We start from the raw sequence: 19,165 nt of genomic DNA on the forward strand, positions 1-19,165 counted from the left end.
ACACCATCACTACACCAACACTTGACATTCCTGATATTCTTGCTGCAGTGTAGTCATGAGCAACACTGCCCCACCATGGCCAAAGGAAGTACTAGTCACTGACATTTATTACTTTTCGAGAAAATGAGGAAAAACATAAACAGCCTGTGCTTTTGAATGTAATGACAAATCTCCCTGATAAGCCTGGTAAGCTTAGCTCAGTTTGACCTAGATTGACCTAGATTGTCAGTTACTTCTTTTGCCATGGTGGGACAGAACAGCTTTCTGGCCTGATAATTGCATAACCATAGTTTAACTTACTTGTAATGGTGCTTCAATTCTGGTATCACTTCTTGATCTTCGACTTCGATGAAGTTGAAGTCGGATGCGAGGTCGTGATTGGGGACGAGGTCTTTCAGATGCAGCCTGCCTCTACAATGACGAAGAAATTGCTCAAAAGATGTTCAATCAGGAATTCGTTTCACCCCTAGCCTCATTCTATTGTACTCTTACGATGTTCAAATGTAGTGATGATAGTGGACATATTGTGATGTGAAATTTTAGGGAGAAAATGAAACGGTGACCTTGACTAGATCTTCAGACATTTTCAGAAGTGTTCACTTCAGGAAAAATGTGTAGTCCTAAAAAGAGTACAAATTCGGCTCAAATACAATTGTTTCCAAATTCTAGAGATTGTAGACTTGGCAATGCAGATATAACATATTTCCCAACAGTTCAAAAAATACAGTGTAGGTAATATGTCAAGGGATAGAAAACAAAAGTTCCAAATGCAGGGGAATCTATCACTCCTCTGGTCCCAAAAAAGTCTTCTCCTCTCAAGTTAGTTACCAAATTTTCAATCAAAATGCGGGGGAATCTATCACTCCTCAATTCCCAAAAATCTTCTTCTCTCAAGTTAGTTACCAAATATTCAATCAAAATGCAGGCGAATCTATCACTCCTCTGGTCCCAAAAAAGTCTTCTCCTCTCAAGTTAGTTACCAAATATTCAATCAAAATGCAGGCGAATCTATCACTCCTCTGGTCCCAAAAAAGTCTTCTCCTCTCAAGTTAGTTACCAAATATTCAATCAAAATGCAGGCGAATCTATCACTCCTCTGGTCCCAAAAAAGTCTTCTCCTCTCAAGTTAGTTACCAAATATTCAATCAAAATGCAGGCGAATCTATCACTCCTCAAGTCCCAAAAAAGTCTTCTCCTCTCAAGTTAGTTACCAAATATTCAATCAAAATGCAGGGGAATCTATCACTCCTCTGGTCCCAAAAAAGTCTTCTCCTCTCAAGTTAGTTACCAAATATTCAATCAAAATGCAGGGGAATCTATCACTCCTCTGGTCCCAAAAAAGTCTTCTCCTCTCAAGTTAGTTACCAAATATTCAATCAAAATGCAGGGGAATCTATCACTCCTCTGGTCCCAAAAAAGTCTTCTCCTCTCAAGTTAGTTACCAAATATTCAATCAAAATGCAGGCGAATCTATCACTCCTCTGGTCCCAAAAAAGTATTCTCCTCTCAAGTTAGTTACCAAATATTCAATCAAAATGCAGGGGAATCTATCACTCCTCAAGTCCCAAAAAAGTCTTCTCCTCTCAAGTTAGTTACCAAATATTCAATCAAAATGCAGGGGAATCTATCACTCCTCTGGTCCCAAAAAAGTCTTCTCCTCTCAAGTTAGTTACCAAATATTCAATCAAAATGCAGGCGAATCTATCACTCCTCTGGTCCCAAAAAAGTCTTCTCCTCTCAAGTTAGTTACCAAATATTCAATCAAAATGCAGGCGAATCTATCACTCCTCTGGTCCCAAAAGAGTCTTCTCCTCTCAAGTTAGTTACCAAATATTCAATCAAAATGCAGGCGAATCTATCACTCCTCTGGTCCCAAAAAAGTCTTCTCCTCTCAAGTTAGTTACCAAATATTCAATCAAAATGCAGGCGAATCTATCACTCCTCTGGTCCCAAAAAAGTCTTCTCCTCTCAAGTTAGTTACCAAATATTCAATCAAAATGCAGGCGAATCTATCACTCCTCTGGTCCCAAAAGAGTCTTCTCCTCTCAAGTTAGTTACCAAATATTCAATCAAAATGCAGGCGAATCTATCACTCCTCTGGTCCCAAAAAAGTCTTCTCCTCTCAAGTTAGTTACCAAATTTTCAATCAAATTCGAAGTGCAGGTGTAGTAAAATGACAAATGGGCCACCTTCAAAAAGAAGAGTAGTAGCCTACCTGATTATGACTAATATCAGGTAAGTTTTCACCTGCTTCCTCCTCCTCGACAGTTTCCTGAAGAAAAATATCTCTGGTTACACTATGAAGACTTCAAGACCACTAGAGGCCCTAAATGACAATCAGCCAATCACCACGCAGAGATGTTGCGCAATGTTCTCATTAGCCAATCACCACCTCAAGAAGAAAGACATTTATGTATTGGAATCGTACTGACAGATCAATGACCTTTACAAACTAAGATTAAGTAACATTTTGGACAGCCAGTGTAGATATTTAGATAGGCTTAAAGAAACATTGTTTTTTTGGGATAGTCGAGTTGGCACAACTATTCGTGAAATGCATAAGTTTAATGCATGCCTGAAAATACTTACACTCTGACAGATGTAAGTTCATCCTTCTTGAATTTTGTGAGGAGAACAGCAAATCGATCGACAATGCCTCTTTCAGTTGCATCCTTTTTTTCTTGTCCCTCCCCGGTGAAATAAAAATTAAAGTTCTGAAGCACTTCTTTCCACTTTGACGGTTCAGAGAAAGGGTTGATGGCTACAATCTCTTTTAGAAGCGCTACATCCTTCACCATAGTGAACTTATAAATCTTCCTTTGTTGAGGAGCCGTAGACATTTTCTAAAAAAAAGGAGATTCCTATAGTTTATTACTCCAAGGCCTAGGCTGGGCCTAAATCCCTAAGAAGCTAAGGCAGTAAGGGTCCATCTATATATACAGAGGCAAAAGTATCTGTCCACGGATAGCTGATGGCCCATGAACGTTCCATCCATGGAGCCCATGGATGGATAGTTCATGATTAAAGCTTTCAATGATCACTTTTTTGCAGTACCATTTGTAAACCAGTTGACATGACCATTGATTCAAATGCTCTCAATGAGCACTTTCTGATGGCACCATTTGTAAACCTACTGACATGACCATTCTTTGGAAAGCTCTCAATGAGCACTTTCTTATGGTACCATTTGTAAACCTATTGACATGACCATTAATTGGAAAGCTCTCAATGAGCACTTTCTGATGGTACCATTTGTAAACCTATTGACATGACCATATACTGGAAAGCTCTTAATGAGCCCTTTCTTATGGTACCATTTCTAAACCTACTGACATGACTATTCATTGGAAAGCTCTCAATGAGCACTTTCTATTTAGAGACTCACCATTTCGGGGCTGATATATAATAAGGCGTTCCCAGCACTGTATTCGCTCCTTTATCAGCAGTTGACATTATCTTTGAGATTCCAAAGTCGCCGACTTTAACAACGCCCTCTTTTGTCAGGAAGATGTTGGCCGTTTTCATATCCCTGGAGAAATTATCAAATTCATTTTTTTTATTAGGAGAAGTTACTCAAGAAAATGCAGACCGACACTAACGAAATCTACAACTTTCCTGAAAAGAAGGTCATAACGTCTATCAATCCCTTGGGCCTAAAAGCATCTAATACAAACTGTGTGGGCTTTGGCCATGCATGCACAACTATTAAAGACATTAACCCATTCTCCCACATGCAGCAGAGACGCAAGAGCAAAAGGGCCTGGGTTTGATCCCGAGGAGCACCCAGGATTGTATTTCTGGATGAACCGGCGTGGCTTTCGAGGAACGTAAATTCCTGGCTCTTCACAGTCCATCGAATGAGATGTTAAACCGAGGTTCCTTGTAGGGCAGGCTAAAGACCCCACCAAGTGAGAAACATGAGCAGCTTGCGTGGACTGTACCTCTGGCCGAAGTCGGATTCACTAGGCCAATAACCCAATTGGTGCATAATCGTAGTGGCACGCATAAACGCTCATCCTGCCTCGGAGGAGGAATACTCCCTGGAGAAAATCACCTCCAAGGGCAGAGTGAATGCTGAAGAGGAAGAAGAAGGGACAACACTCGACCGCCGATAGGGAGATTGGTGTTTTTCTGGTGTATTACGCTGGCAAAAATGCCCAGTTAGGTGGCACTGTCTTAACCTTGTTGGTCCGACACATTCAAAACAGTCAGGGAGGACACTAAATGTGGCCCACCACGGGGAATGGGTCGCATGTCTCACAGAAGATGAGCCTAAAATGACACCAGGACATAAGAGTCGCGTCCACTACGCCAGTGTTGGTACGGAGTTTTTGCGCTTACACCTGTTAATTTTCCCCTGGAAAACGCCGGTGCTAGAAAACGCCGGTGTTTTCTTGTCACGGCGATGGATTCAGGGCTAAATGGGGGCTAATTTAAGCACGGCGTTTTATGTAGTGTAATCACAAAAACGCCGGCGTTATTAAGTTTCTACACTCGGCGATAGGCGGCGTGGTTACCACCGCGCATTTTGTGTCGGTCAATCGCGACTCCAACAATAACAAAAAATCGGAGAGTTCTACAGGAATTTCATATACACCACGCCATCTGTCGCCGTGTTCGGTATCTGTTTCCATGTAGTGGAAGTCCTCGCCGTGTCTTCTCCGGGCATTGTATGGTTCGGAGTATCCCCGGGTTTAAAAACGCCAGGGTTTTCCATGTAGTGGACGTACTACTATTATAGAAGAAATCGACTTTACATAAGGCAGACAATAGTGAAATGAACAACCAGTCCGTCTCAACCTGTCAAGCTCGAAGCGACATGCGACTCATTTTGCTGTGGTGGGCCACAAATACTAAAATAGATCACAGATACACTGGCAAAATTTGGCGAGTAAAATTTATATAAATTTTATATAAAATTCGACTTCTCTAAATTTGATATATAGAAAACTTTGCAGAGACTAACCTGTGTAGTATGTTATGTTCGTGAATGTGACGAATGGCTGCCACCATCTGTTGGAAGATTTCTAGTATTTCCTTCTCGTCCAGTGGAGCGTCCCTATGAGAGAGGTATTGAGCTAGCGTCCTGGAAAAAGGAATCGAGGAAAATAAAAAATTGCAACTTTTTACATGAGCATAGCGCTTTATAATGCAGAACAGCCTCAAAGCACTTTATATTATCTACAGAACATAGATATATTAATGATAATGATATTAATCATGAGACTTATATAGCGCTAAATCTAACTGGTTTCAGTCGCTCAAAGCGCTTCACATTATTATCCCTAACAGTCTCAGAGCACTTTATATTTTTTACAGAACATAGAGAATAATAATGATAATAATCATGAGACTTATATAGCGCTTAATCTAACTGGTTTCAGTCGCTCAAAGCGCTTCACATTATTACCCCTAGCTATCGGCCTGAACATTTTTGTTTCAAGCTCGACTCTCTGGGAGTATCACAGGTCCGAGCTGCAGCTTTACAGCACTCTAGACTAACATTCATAGTGGGCCATCTCTGCCAGCTAGGTACCCATCTACTCCTGGGTGAAGAGAAGCAAGTGAGGTAAAGTGCCTTGCTCAAGGACACAAAGGCGAAAGATAATCTTTAGAAAAAAATAAGTTCAGGGTTTTCATGACAAGTCAATCTGTAAACAATTTTGGAACGAGATGCGAGTTGACTTTGTCGATGATTAAAGGCCTACGCGGTTCGTAAAAGAATTTGAATTTGTAATTGAATTTGAAAACTTTAATTGCGTAAATACATACTGAATATAAATTTCAACACTGCCGTTGTGTAGACTGATGTACAAATACAGTGGAACCTCCCTTAGCGGACACCTCTCTATTAAGGACAACCTCTCTATTAAGGACAACCTCTCTATTAAGGACACTAGTTATGGTCCCAAATTGGTTGTTTCCATTCGATTTGACCTCTCTAATCGGGACACCTCTCTTTTAAGGATAACATTTGTCAGTCCCAATGGTGTCCTTTAAAATTGAGAGGTTCTACTGTGCTACTCTAAAGTGAAAAGTGACTGGGCAGCCGACAGCTTGGTAATATTGCCATTGCCATAGGACAGCACTTGTCAGTCCCATGGGTGTCCTTAATAGAGTGGTTCTACTGTAACTTACCCTCCATTTGCATACTCCATTTCAATCATCAAGACGCCGTCTTCTATTAAGGACAACCTCTCTATTAAGGACACTAGTTTTGGTTCCAAATTGGCTGTTTCCATTGAAGTTGACCTCTCTAATCAGGACACCTCTTTATTAAGGACAGCTCTTGTCAGTCCCATGGGTGTCCTCAATAGAGTGGTTCTACAGTAACTTACCCTCCATTTGCATACTCCATTTCAATCATCAGGACGCCGTCTTCTTCAAAACTATCGTAATAACTGATGATGTTCGGGTGGTCTAAGACGGCGAGAACTTTGACCTGAAAAGACGAGATCGTGTCAAAAATCAGACGACTTGCCTGAAGTATCTGAAAATACAGGTAAGTACAGTAGAACCTCCCTTAGCGGACACCTCTCTATAAAGGACACCCTCTCTATTATATCAGAAATTGCACGACTTGCCTAAAGTACAGTAGAACCTCTCTATTAAGGACACCATCTCTATTATATCAGAAATTGCACACCTTGCCTAAAGTACAGTAGAACTTCGCTATTGAGGACACCCTCGGGACTGACAAGTGCTGTCCTTTTTTGAGAGGTGTCCTGATTAGAGAGGTCAAATTGAATGCTTGGTCAAATTGAATGCTCACAACCAATTCTTGACCAAAAGTAGTGTCCTATATAGAGAGGTTGTCCTTAATAGAGAGGTGTCTGCTTAGTGAGGTTCCACTGCATGCGAAAATAAGTAACAAAATGGTTAAAATGAAATAAGCACAAATTTGACATTTTTCAATATTTGGCTGAAAATGGGTCTTTTTCACACTTTGACTGATTCTCACAAAGTAAGTAAAATATTGAGTTGAGAGTCAAGCGTAAACTAGGACACTATCAGATCTATCATAAACAATATTGGGCAATGTTTTCATGTAAGTAGGAGGAAACCTACGCTATTGAAGAGAGTCACCCTCTCTGTTTCTGAGTGTACCCGTACGGAATGGGAATTGAACCTGGGACGTCAGAGGTGACAGGCCCTGTTGATTCCACTGCGCCACTCTGACGGCCGCAGCAAAGTGAGTAGTTTTAGATATTTTTGACTTAAAGGTGTACGCCGTTCGTAATTACTGGTGGTCTAAGAAAATAGAAATGCAGTGATACACAATGCCGGAGTGAGTTATTATGCATGCAAATTTGTTGAAACTTGGTATTTATAGTACTTGTATATCTGTCTACACAACGGCAATGCCGAAATTTTCTATAAGCCCACATTGACGCAACTGGAAATTTTCAAATTCATATTCACATTTCACTTTTTTTACGAACCTAGGCCTTTAATATTAACATTTTGTTCAACATGTTCAATTGCACAATTTTCCGCATGAAATCTCCAGCGCCATTTTTTTCATGAAATAGACAGAAGACAACAACGCCGGGGACATCACTGTACATTTCTTTACGACTCTCACCTCGTTAAGAGCTAGTTGTCTCTCTGCTGCATTCAAGTCGTGCATGTTGATTTCTTTGAGTATGACCAGGGAGTCGTCGTCACGTTTCCGGTAGAGGACGGCCGCGCCATATGCCCCTAGAAGAAATTAACAATTTACTAGAATTCCGAAATTTGCTGGTAGCAAATTTGATAGTCCCCAGGTAGTCGTCATGTCAACAGAGTAGAAAGCGAGAACATTTTGCGCCATCGTATTCCGATTTGACTGGTTAGTGGTGAAATCTGCTTTTACTTTTGCAAATTAACATATTCGTTTTTCTAGTTCTAACGTTGTCTGAATTAAAGATGCTTTCCCAATGCTTGACTGGTCTGGCAAGAGGCATTGCCAGGAAAACGTGACGTCATTTTGGCCATTCTTCTTACCGCACGCCCTCCCTCTCCGTAAAACTTCCTGACATGGTGTGAAATGGGAGGGCGCACAATGGGAACCACACTGCCGCGATGTTAATAGTTTCTATTTATAGAATTCAGTGGCAGAGATTTTAAGCACGGAAAAAGTAGATTAACTCGGCTAATCTCAATTATGGCAAGCCAAAGCGGAATTTATTCAAGACTTTAGAATTACCATTCAAGAAGTTAAATATAAGTTCAAGAAGGAAATATATGTTCAAGACTAAAATATGTTCAACCTTGAATCAAATGTTTTCAACCTTAAATAAAATATGTTCAACCTTGAATAAAATATGTTCAACCTTGAATAAAATATGTCCAACCTTGAACAAAATATATTCAACCTTGAACAAAATATATTCAAGACTCACGTGACCATATTCAAGACTCACGTGACCATATTCAAGACGCACGTGACCACAAAATTGATGACGTAGAGCGTAGAATCTGTGGTACTTCTGATGCGTTCTGTTTCACGACGTGATTGATTGCCTGTATAGCCTAAACACTCAAACATGTCAAAAGACAACGAGAATCCGATACAGTGGTATGAAAGGTGAGAGGCATTGCGCATTTTGAACCTATAATTTGCCTGATATGTCTGTGAAACATGTATCGACTCTGACATTCACTCGGCATCCATGTCATGATGTGTAGGATAACAGTACATGTCAGGTGTAGGCGGCTAGGTACGTGTACAACCATGTGTCAAAACCTTTGTGCGAACAATTCGAGCTCCGAAACGCAACACAAGTACCATGGGTTCGGGAAAGTCTGGACGCGGGTTCGGGAAAGTCCGTAAAGCATCAAAACATGAGCAACTACGTCATCAATTTTGTGGTCACGTGCGTCTTGAATATGGTCACGTGAGTCTTGAATATATTTTGTTCAAGGTTGAATATATTTTGTTCAAGGTTGGACATATTTTATTCAAGGTTGAACATATTTTATTCAAGGTTGAACATATTTTATTCAAGGTTGAACATATTTTAGTCTTGAACATATATTTCCTTCTTGAACTTATATTTAACTTCTTGAATGGTAATTCTAAAGTCTTGAATAAATTCCGCTTTGGCTTGCCATACTCAATGGATTTTACCCAGGAATGTTTTCAAGGCGAGAGAAACATCTGATTTAAGTACTGCGCTTATTAGATTTCATGTTCATGCCGAAGATTGGCCTAAAACTTGGACGAAAAGAGTGCATTTATCGAGTGTTGGAGAGGTCACGTGATTGTAGTGTACGAGAAACCTGAGCGAAAACAATACTGACTCCAACTCACAGAGGGAGGAGCTGGAGTCATAAAAACGCATCTAAAGCATCGAAATATTCTGAGTTTTGAAAAATCGTTTTGCGATAGTCCATGAATCGAATTGGGTTTCTTTATAATACCTCCATCGTCCCATCGCTCGACCAACTCCTGAGAATAATGACGTCATTATGACGGGGCGGAGCTTATGCTAATGTATCAGCGTCTCGCCTCTGCGCATGTCACAGCGCATGTCAGATTGAATCGCGGCTTCGGCATGTTGGGAGAAGACGATCAGACGAATCTCAGCAAAAAATGCTTCAAAAGTATCGAAATACTCAGGATTTTAAAAATACTTTTGCGATAGTCCATAGATGGAATTGGGTTTGGTGGTGTAAGGGTGATTGATATCTTGTTTATTTAGCTGTTTTGCTGGACTACCGCAAAAAAGGTTTTGGTGGAAGAAAATAACAGTTTCGAGAATTCCAGTGATATCAATATAGTCCCCAGACGGGATCTGGGGCCTATAATAATAACTAAACGTATTTATAGTGCCAAAATCTACCTGAAGTGATCAATGACACTTTACAATTACTTACTTACTTACTTTTTTGTACAATAAGTCTAATGCATGTATGTAGCGATGAAAGAGGAAGGTTTTAAAGGGAAGCTATGGGAATGATTCCCCATTCGACCAAGAGTTACAACCTAAACATCTACATAAACTGCGTATTCTTAAAAACAACTGTGGCTCTTGGTTTTATAAATAAACAAACATTAATGAGTGAAATGGATGATTTTAATTGCTTAATTTTTGAACCAAGTATGCCGCCATCTTGGTGGATTTTAATCTGGTCTCTCCTCCAAACCGAGAGCCAATGACGTCATTGATGCAGCCATTGTGACAATCAGCTGTTCGAACAATGGCGAATGCTTGAAATGACAGATGACAGTTCTTCGATTTCTTCAGGTTCTTCGTCGACGTCCGGCGATGAATCCTTCGATTACAACCGTGCATCAGCAGAAGAACGAGCAAGTCTAGTTCCCCATGCGTTTGAGCCAAGGTACCGGGGTAGAAAAAGGTCTGGAAACTTAGTGGAAACGAGTAGTACTCGCCTTGATGAAAAAACCCCACTGCATCCATGACGTCATTCGCCCGGGAGATTTGAACAAACATGGCTACCCCCGCAAACTCCTTATTAAATGCAATTTTCTGCACTATCTAGGAATATTCATCACATCCTTGGTGTAGAGTATTTGTTTGTCAAAAAATATCAATGAAGGAGCTAAGATAATCGGGGCCAGAGTTGTTGAGACACTCGAAACCAAGCAAAAGCACCTTAACCCTTTAACTGCCGAATATATTTTTCATAATTTTCAAACTTTCCAATGACCTGTTTTGAAAAGACTGCAGCTTGAAACGGAGAAGAGTTCGATTCCTCGAAACCGCCATCGAAACGATCACCTGCACGCCATCTATCAGTAGGTGGGAAAACTGCGTAGTTTTTGTTGAGGCAGGTGTTAAGAATTTCCTAACAAGGCCGATGTTTTTATTATCAATTAATGAGGGTCTGTCGGATGAGACAAAAAGCTGTACCTGAGTGTCTTAGCCAGGACAAGTAAAAGATCTCACATACATGTAGGTGGTCAGGAGCATCAGTAGTCTAGTCAAGCTAGCTCATTTTGGACCTTAACCGGAAACAAATTGCAACAGAAATTATTCCACTGGCACTGCCATTCATTCAGGCAAATTGCAACAGAAATTATTCCACTGGCACTGCCATTCATTCAGGGAATGAATAATTATCAAAAGAGTTATGTCGCAATGTGGCAGAATGTATGGTGATCGCACTGATGATGACCTAGGTCGCAATGTGGCAGAATGTATGGTGATCACACTGATGACGACCTAGGTCGCAATGTGGCAGAATGTATGGTGATCGCACTGATGACAACCTAGGTCGCAATGTGGCAGAATGTATGGTGATCACACTGATGACGACCTAGGTCGCAATGTGGCAGAATGTATGGTGATCACACTCATGACGACCTAGGTCACAATGTAGCAGAATGTATGGTGATCGCACTGATGACGACCTAGGTCGCAATGTGGCAGAATGTATGGTGATCACACTGATGACGACCTAGGTCGCAATGTGGCAGAATGTATGGTGATCGCACTGATGACGACCTAGGCCACAATGTAGCAGAATGTATGGTGATCACACTGATGACAACCCAGGTTGCGATGTGGCAGAATGTTTGGTGATCGCACTGATGACGACCTAGGTCACAATGTAGCAGAATGTATGGTGATCGCACCGATGACAACCTAGGTCGCAATGTGGCAGAATGTATGGTGATCGCACTGATGATGACCTAGTTCACAATGTGGTTGAAAGTATGGTAAGTTAAGTAATGGGTAATTGAAAGCCATGGCTTCCAAAACTCAAAGATGCTTGATTGAACTCGGGGAGCTAGAATCTTCACAAATACACACCCAACAAATGATATTGCAACTCTGTGACCAATTAATATACTTTCAGTTTTGAAGTATCCAGTTGTGCAGTGAGTGACCGGCGTATTAAGAGCCTGATTTACCCACCTTTCCCAACGGTTCTGATCTTCTCAAAGCCGGCCATCGACTGCTGGTAATGTCCACTCCATCCACGGAGACACTCAAGATGGAAGTAGAGCTCCCCAACCGTACTGGAAAAAAGTCCATAAGATTTAGTAGATTTGAGTAGAGTTACACCAAGCAGGTTGTCCGTAAAAGAGAGGTGTCCACTAAGGGAGGTTCTACTGCAGTAGAACCTCTCTATTAAGGACACCCTCAGGACTGACAAGTGCTGATCTTAATAGAGAGGTGTCCTGGTTAGAGAGGTCAAATTGAATGGCAACAACCAATTTGGGACCAAAACTAGTGTCCATAATAGAGAGGTTGTCCTTAATAGAGAGGTGTCCACTAAGGGAGGTTCTACTGTATGCTTAAATTTACTATTCATGTTCTCACCTTTTTGAGGACGGGTCTTTGACCAGCTCCGCTCCGACAATGTCTCGAGACAAACCAACCGACACCTGAGGAAGAAAAGTCGACAATGAAGACCTGAAAAACCTGACATTTTTTTCAGACATTACGTTATTCAGCCCCTGACCTCGCAGTTAATAATAGAATTCAGGGGTCATACTAAACAGCGTCCACCAGGTTTAAAAGCATATGTGACCCGTTCCAGCAAAACCAGTTGCATGTCGCTCTGAGCTTGGCAGGTTGAAACAGACTGTTTGTTCATTTCACGATTGTCTGCCTTTTGTGAAATCTGACGACATCAATTTCTTCTATTATCTCCTGGTGTCATCTAGGCTCATCTTATGTGCGACATGCGACTAGTTTTGCTAGAACAGGTCACATATTTAAAGCCATCAAGATAAAATCTAATATTCATAAACGAAATAAGCAGGACATTTTCTGATCGTTTCATGACATTTGTGTGCTAGATTAGCAAGTTGTTGTCTAAAATGTACCAGCGTTCACTGGTCACCCAGTCGGTGGCCTTGTTGGATTTGACTTGGAGGAAATGATAGGGCTTCCCTATACTACAGGGGCCTTGTGATTTTAGACAACATCTCCCTTATTTTACACCCAAATGTCATGAAATTGTCAGGAAATGTGTTCTATGGTGTACTTATTCCATTTATGGTTTCTAAATTTTATTTTGATGATTTGATACCTGACTTTAAACCTGGTGGACGCTGTTTAGGATGACCGCAATTCAGGCCTAGCCCAATACATGGTCTATTGTCTTTAAACAAAGTCCGTTTGGACCTTGGCCTAAATTCCCATTGTTCTACTGACTTATCAAAGGGTTTAAAGGACAAATCATGATCACATGGACCCCCAATAAACAGCTTTCATGGAGGTTGATACGCTTAAACACGAAAATGCAAATAAAGGTATATGGGGACCCTCACCCCCTTATTTGGGCCCAGGGGATGTTCATTGCCCCGTTTACAGTAGTGAACTTCCAGTAATTGAAACACAATGGAACATCTCTAAGCGGACACCTCTGTAATTAGGACACCCTCTCTAAGACACTGATTTTGGTCCCAAATTGGTCATTTTCACTCAATTTCACCTCTGTGATCAGGTCACCTCTCTATACTTCCTCAGTCATCTTCGTCCCTAGTGCTGGGGCATAAGGCCTTCACCTCACTATAAAGCACATCGACTCTCAGTCCCAAGGGTGTCCTTAACCTCTTGAATCCCGGTGACCGACCAGTCGCTCATTTTGAAATAACGTTTTTTCCAAACGACCGACAGGTCGGTCTCAGTTATATTTTATTCCCTTGAGCTGGGACGCTAGCTTATTGCTTGTTTCAGCGTGTTTGATGTACAGTAGGGTCAGTTAGAGCATGCCTGGGTAGATGGCGCCTCGGTACCGGACTTTGGCGGTTGTATGCGGGCGCTATACATCGTGAAAGTCAGACCCAATTTCGCAACCACGTGACCACCCTGGGACCCCGAGATTTTCAAGTTCTTGGATTCAAGAGGTTAATAGAGCGGTTCTTAAGTACCTGCATGGTTACTTACCCCCAGCAGAGCCTCCAGCTCGTTGACGATGCCCTGTCCGCCATCTTGTCCCTGAGCGGCGTTACATGCCAAGAAGTCGAGGCGGAGGTTCGCTGCCTCCTTGTTGCCATGGAGACTGAAGAGTTTGGAGAAGAAGCCACGAATACCTGCGTGGTCAAGGACGGTATCTTTATTGAGCGGCTGTAAATTTAGAGATTCAAAATTGTACATGGAAGACGGAAGTGTAGAACTTTTTTTAGCCGCATCATTTTCAATGTTGTCAGGCCAAGCTGGCTACCCAGTGGACTGGTTATCACTGGCGGTGGTAGCCACTGAACCAGTTCATTGTTAAGGTCAGGTCAGTACAGGGTCATTGCTGAACCTTTTTTAGCCACATCATTTTCAATGTTGTCAGACCAAGCTGGCTACCCAGTGGACTGGTTACCACTGGCGGTGGTAGCCTCTGAACCAGTTCACCGTTAAGGTCAGGTCAGTGCAGGGTCGTTGCTGAACCTTTTTTAGCTGCATCATTTTCAATGTTGTCAGACCAAGCTGGCTACCGAGTGGACTGGTTATCACTGGCGATTGTAGCCTCTGAACCAGTTCACTGTTAAGGTCAGGTCAGTGCAGGGTCGTTGCTGAACCTTTTTTAGCCACATCATTTTCAATGTTGTCAGACCAAGCTGGCTACCGAGTGGACTGGTTATCACTGGCGGTGGTAGCCTCTGAACCAGTTCAATGTTAAGGTCAGGTCAGTGCAGGGTCATTGCTGAACCTTTTTTAGCCGCATCATTTTCAATGTTGTCAGACCAAGCTGGCTACCCAGTGGACTGGTTATCACTGGCGATGGTAGCCACTGAACCAGTTCACTGTTAAGGTCAGGTCAGTGCAGGGTCGTTGCTGAACCTTTTTTAGCCACATCATTTTCAATGTTGTCAGGCCTAGCTGGCTACCCAGTGGACTGGTAATCACTGGCGATGGTAGCCACTGAGCCAGTTCATTGTTCAGGTCAGGTCAGTGCAGGGTCATTGCTGAACCTTTTTTAGCCACATCATTTTCAATGTTGTCAGGCCTAGCTGGCTACCCAGTGGACTGGTAATCACTGGCGGTGGTAGCCACTGAGCCAGTTCATTGTTAAGGTCAGGTCAGTACAGGGTCATTGCTGCACCTTTTTTAGCCACATCATTTTCAATGTTGTCAGGCCTAGCTGGCTACCCAGTGGACTGGTAATCACTGGCGATGGTAGCCACTGAGCCAGTTCATTGTTAAGGTCAGGTCAGTGCAGGGTCATTGCTGAACCTTTTTTAGCCACATCATTTTCAATGTTGTCAGACCAAGCTGGCTACCCAGTGGACTGGTTATCACTGGCGATGGTAGCCTCTGAACCAGTTCAATGTTAAGGTCAGGTCAGTGCAGGGTTGTTGCTGAACCTTTTTTAGCCACATCATTTTCAATGTTGTCAGACCAAGCTGGCTACCCAGTGGACTGGTTATCACTGGCGGTGGTAGCCACTGAACCAGTTCATTGTTAAGGTCAGGTCAGTGCAGGGTCATTGCTGAACCTTTTTTAGCTACATCATTTTCAATGTTGTCAGACCAAGCTGGCTACCCAGTGGTTATCACTGGCAGGGTCTTTGCTGAAGGTTTCTGATGTCAAAATATTGCCCAAAAGAAACGCGCTACCTTTTGGAATTGACAATATGCATTAGTTAGCCCTAAAGGAGGAATCAGCGGCTGAAATGGACTTACAGTAGAACCTCTCTATTAAGGACACCTTCGGGACTTCAGGGAGACGCAGGAGCTAAAGGGTTAAAAAACAAAAAGAGAAATTTTATGGGTTTTTGCCACAGGCCGCTAACCCCAGCGCGGTTGTCTGGCCCCCTGCTTCAGCCTGGTGCCTCATGACCTGCTCATAGTAAGTAGCTGGAAAGTCCCGAATGACCTACCTTTTCCTCTTTCCCACACAACTGTATCACGCCCACCGGGCCATGGAGAACTAAGGCAACACTGTGAAACTTCTTATTGAGCAGGAATTGGCCTATTAAACCTGTAAGAGAAGGGAGCTGAGGTTAACATGTGTTTTGAATACTTTGTACATTTTGGGGATTCTTTTTCCTGCTGTTTTGTATGACGTCATTTCCTTTGATACATCATCATGTCGCCGTCTTTGTGGTTATCTCCGTTACGTATTTTGGTTGGGTTAACGCCATTTTTAGAATCATTCGCAGACGTCAGTCCTGTTTTCCTTTATAACATGAAAATCGCACTCTTAGGTATGATTACAGTAGAACCTCTCTATTAAGAACACCCTTGGGACTGAAAAGTACTGTCCTTAATAAAGAGGTGTCCTGATTAGAGAGGTCAAATTGAATGGAAACAGCCAATTTGGGACCAAAACTAGTGTCCTTAATAGAGAGGTGTCCACTGTACTTTCCTTTCGATTTCTCTTTGATTTGTTGGTAATGTTCATCTGCAATACCATATTTATTTCATTGCCTCATGTCTGTATATTTGTTTTTGCAGAACGTGTTTTTATCATAATAAATCAAGAATGTTTACTCTTTCACTGCCAATAACGTTTTAAAACGTTACTGAAAATATGTCACTAAATTGCCAATAACGTTTCAGAACGTTATCTCAGTGTTTCCATCTACTCATCAAAAAGTAAACCAAACTATTGATTCTATGTTGATTTAAACCTCCCGCCATGTCTTCGGAAGTGTTCTCGGAAGGATTCAGTTCAATCTCGTCCCCAGGAAGTGGGTATTTCGAGTCAGGTGAATTGGTGAAGATAGACCAATTTAGCCCCCTCCCCCCCAAATCCTCGTCCTTCTGACTCTCAATAAGTCCTTCTGAGACTGTTATCTCGAGGCGATGGAGTGGAACCATCTCGAGTCCTTCTGACACCTTATAGTGGTGCGCTATTCTCAACCATCATTACCCTTCCTTTTCATGCTATTGCTAATTCCAACCATGACACTTCCCTCTCATAGTCATATATGCTAGAGCTATCTCTAACCATGACGATGTCTCGAACTTATATTGCAAAAACGTCACTTGAGGCAGTAGGGCATTCTGTAGAGACATAATGTTCTTGATTTTACTTCAAATTACAGTAGAACCTCCCTTAGCGGACACCTCCCTATTAAGGACAACCTCTCTATTAAGGACACTAGTTTTGGTCCCAAATTGGTTGTTTCCATTCAATTTGACCTCTCTAATCAGGACACTTCTATTAAGGACAGCACTTGTCAGTCCCGAGGGTGTCCTTAGTAGTGAGGTTCTACTGTCATGAGTTTTTGGTGCCTAACCTACCTATCAAACCATCAAAAGTCGATGTCTCGAACTTATATTGCAAAAACGTCACTTGAGGCAGTAGGGCATTCTGTAGGGACATAATGTTCTTTATCTTACTCGAAACCACCAGTAACCGCGGTGGAAAATCGGCGCGGCTTCCCTGACGATCGTACTTCAGCGACCGCGATCGCGATAACACAACCTCGGCATGCTCATTATCATAAATGCCCTGATCGCTATGCTGTCCGTTGGAATCGCTGCGCTGACGACGCGGGCTCACAAACACCGCCCCGCCATCAGAATAACTCCTCGTGTGTTCCTTGACTAACTTTTCTTTCTGATTTCTCGCCGCAGTCTGTCCGCTTACAGGACGCTCTTTGCCAATATTTTCCGAGTCCGGCTCAGACTTATTTTTCCTGTGTTCCGTATTCGTCTGATTATTGCCACCCTTACGATCCGCGCTGTTCTGCTGTTCAATCTCTCCCTGCGCGGATATATTCGTGCGTCGGTCCGCCTCCGCTTCCCGACCGAGTCTCTCGCGTTCCTGAGTCGTTTCGTCGCGAGCATTGTCCACATCCTGATCACCACTCGTGCAGTCACCCGCCCCATTCCTTGGCACCTCCTCCTCAGGATTCCTCCGAGTCCGACCTTTCTTCTCACCACTACCGACTGAATCCACCGCTTTCTCGCACTTTGAAATCGGCTCACTCCCCGCCTCCTTTGATTTCACCCGCTCCGTTTTTCCTCGATTTTCCGAATACCCACTTTCACCGTCTTTGACGTTAACTCTGGAACCACTGGAATGCCCATGTCTTCGCTTCTTCTCTTTTGATCTATTCTGGGATTGCTCTGGTGGTCCAGGCCCACCTGTAACATCCCTGGAGTCTGCCATGTTGATGACAACGGCGTTCCAGGACTTGGCTTTTGCTTTGTTTGTTAAGGACGGCACAAGTGTCAGGTCATCACAGTTGCATGCTCACGTCAGCAGTGTCCTAGAGATTCTGAAGGAAAAATCATATTCAATTAGCCTACAATTATGTACAATCATGTTAATCACATCGTCATCAACTATAATTTTAAAAGGTTACGTGTTTACCTGTGGTCCAGTTAAATAGAAATCCACTAATCACACAATGCTGTACTGCAGTTATGGCCAGAGCCCTCTATTAAAAACTGTGTACATTACGTGTACATTGTTGTTCATAAGTTTTGGTAAAATGAAATGGCCAGGGCCATTGTGCTCACCTCATTTGGAGGAAAGATGGATAAAGAGCATGGTCTTGTGTCATGTAGTGTTAGGTTTGATGTAGGTCCAAGCAATTACAATTTCCCCAAAATGGCCAATACAGTACATTCGACCTCTGTGACCTTGAAAAGTAGGTCAAATCAAAGAAGACCCGGGTGACACATTGAATGGTTGTTAGAATAAGATGTACCTATGATATAAAATTGGTGCCAATCGGGCAAGTCATTACTAGGAATAATGGCATTTTGAAGAATTTAGGATTTGGCCCCCTCCCTGGAGGCCAAACGGCAAATCAGATCGCACCAAACTTCGATACCTGAGATCACCTGACCAAGGGGTACATGTGTACTTAATTTGTGATCAATAGTCATTGCAGTGAAGAAACGTGCCATAGTTACGGCCTGACCGCGAATTTACGCCATTTGACCTCTGTGACCTTGACAAGAAGGTCAAATTAAAAACCTGTGTGACATATACTGTATGGTGGTTAGATGTACCCATGATATCAAATTGGTGGCAATCGGGCAAGAAGTTAAGGAATAATCACATTTTTAAGGCTTTTGGATTTTGCCCCCTGGTGGTCAAGTGGTGAATCATATTGGACCAAACTTCGGTCCCTGAGATCAGCTGACTAAGGGGTAAATGTGTACCAAATTTGGTATCAATAGTCATTGCAGTTTAGAAACGTGCCATCGTCACATCCTAACGGCCAATTTACACCATTTGACCTCTGTGACCTTGAAAAGGAGGTCAAATCAAAAACCCGGAGGATATATGATGCACCTTTGCTAGAA

General features: G+C 42.4%; 1 protein-coding gene across 1 annotated transcript; it reads right to left on the reverse strand.

Annotated features, from left to right (window-relative positions):
• Window positions 1-299: 299 nt before the first annotated feature.
• LOC135498859 (uncharacterized) lies at window positions 300-18,123 on the reverse strand. The gene is made up of 12 exons (XM_064789356.1): window positions 17,144-18,123; window positions 15,775-15,875; window positions 13,851-14,030; window positions 12,276-12,340; window positions 11,868-11,971; window positions 7,586-7,701; window positions 6,339-6,442; window positions 4,967-5,086; window positions 3,386-3,529; window positions 2,590-2,843; window positions 2,216-2,272; window positions 300-411 (listed from the first exon to the last, which is right to left on the reverse strand). Coding segments are annotated over exons 1-10 (1,809 nt in total). The 5' UTR covers window positions 18,018-18,123; the 3' UTR covers window positions 300-411; window positions 2,216-2,272; window positions 2,590-2,842.
• Between the last annotated feature and the right edge of the window lie 1,042 nt (window positions 18,124-19,165).

This window comes from Lineus longissimus, chromosome 14 (assembly GCF_910592395.1).
Source record: "Lineus longissimus chromosome 14, tnLinLong1.2, whole genome shotgun sequence".
NCBI classification, from domain to species: domain Eukaryota; kingdom Metazoa; phylum Nemertea; class Pilidiophora; order Heteronemertea; family Lineidae; genus Lineus; species Lineus longissimus.

Coding starts and splice junctions, on each gene's coding strand:
- LOC135498859 (XM_064789356.1), bottom strand. CDS start 18,017: ATGGCAGACTCCAGGGATGTTACAGGTGGGCCTGGACCACCAGAGCAA. Junction 14,031..15,774: donor TGTGTGGGAAAGAGGAAAAG/GTAGGTCATTCG, acceptor CTAAATTTACAG/CCGCTCAATAAAGATACCGT. Junction 11,972..12,275: donor AAAGACCCGTCCTCAAAAAG/GTGAGAACATGA, acceptor ACTTTTTTCCAG/TACGGTTGGGGAGCTCTACT.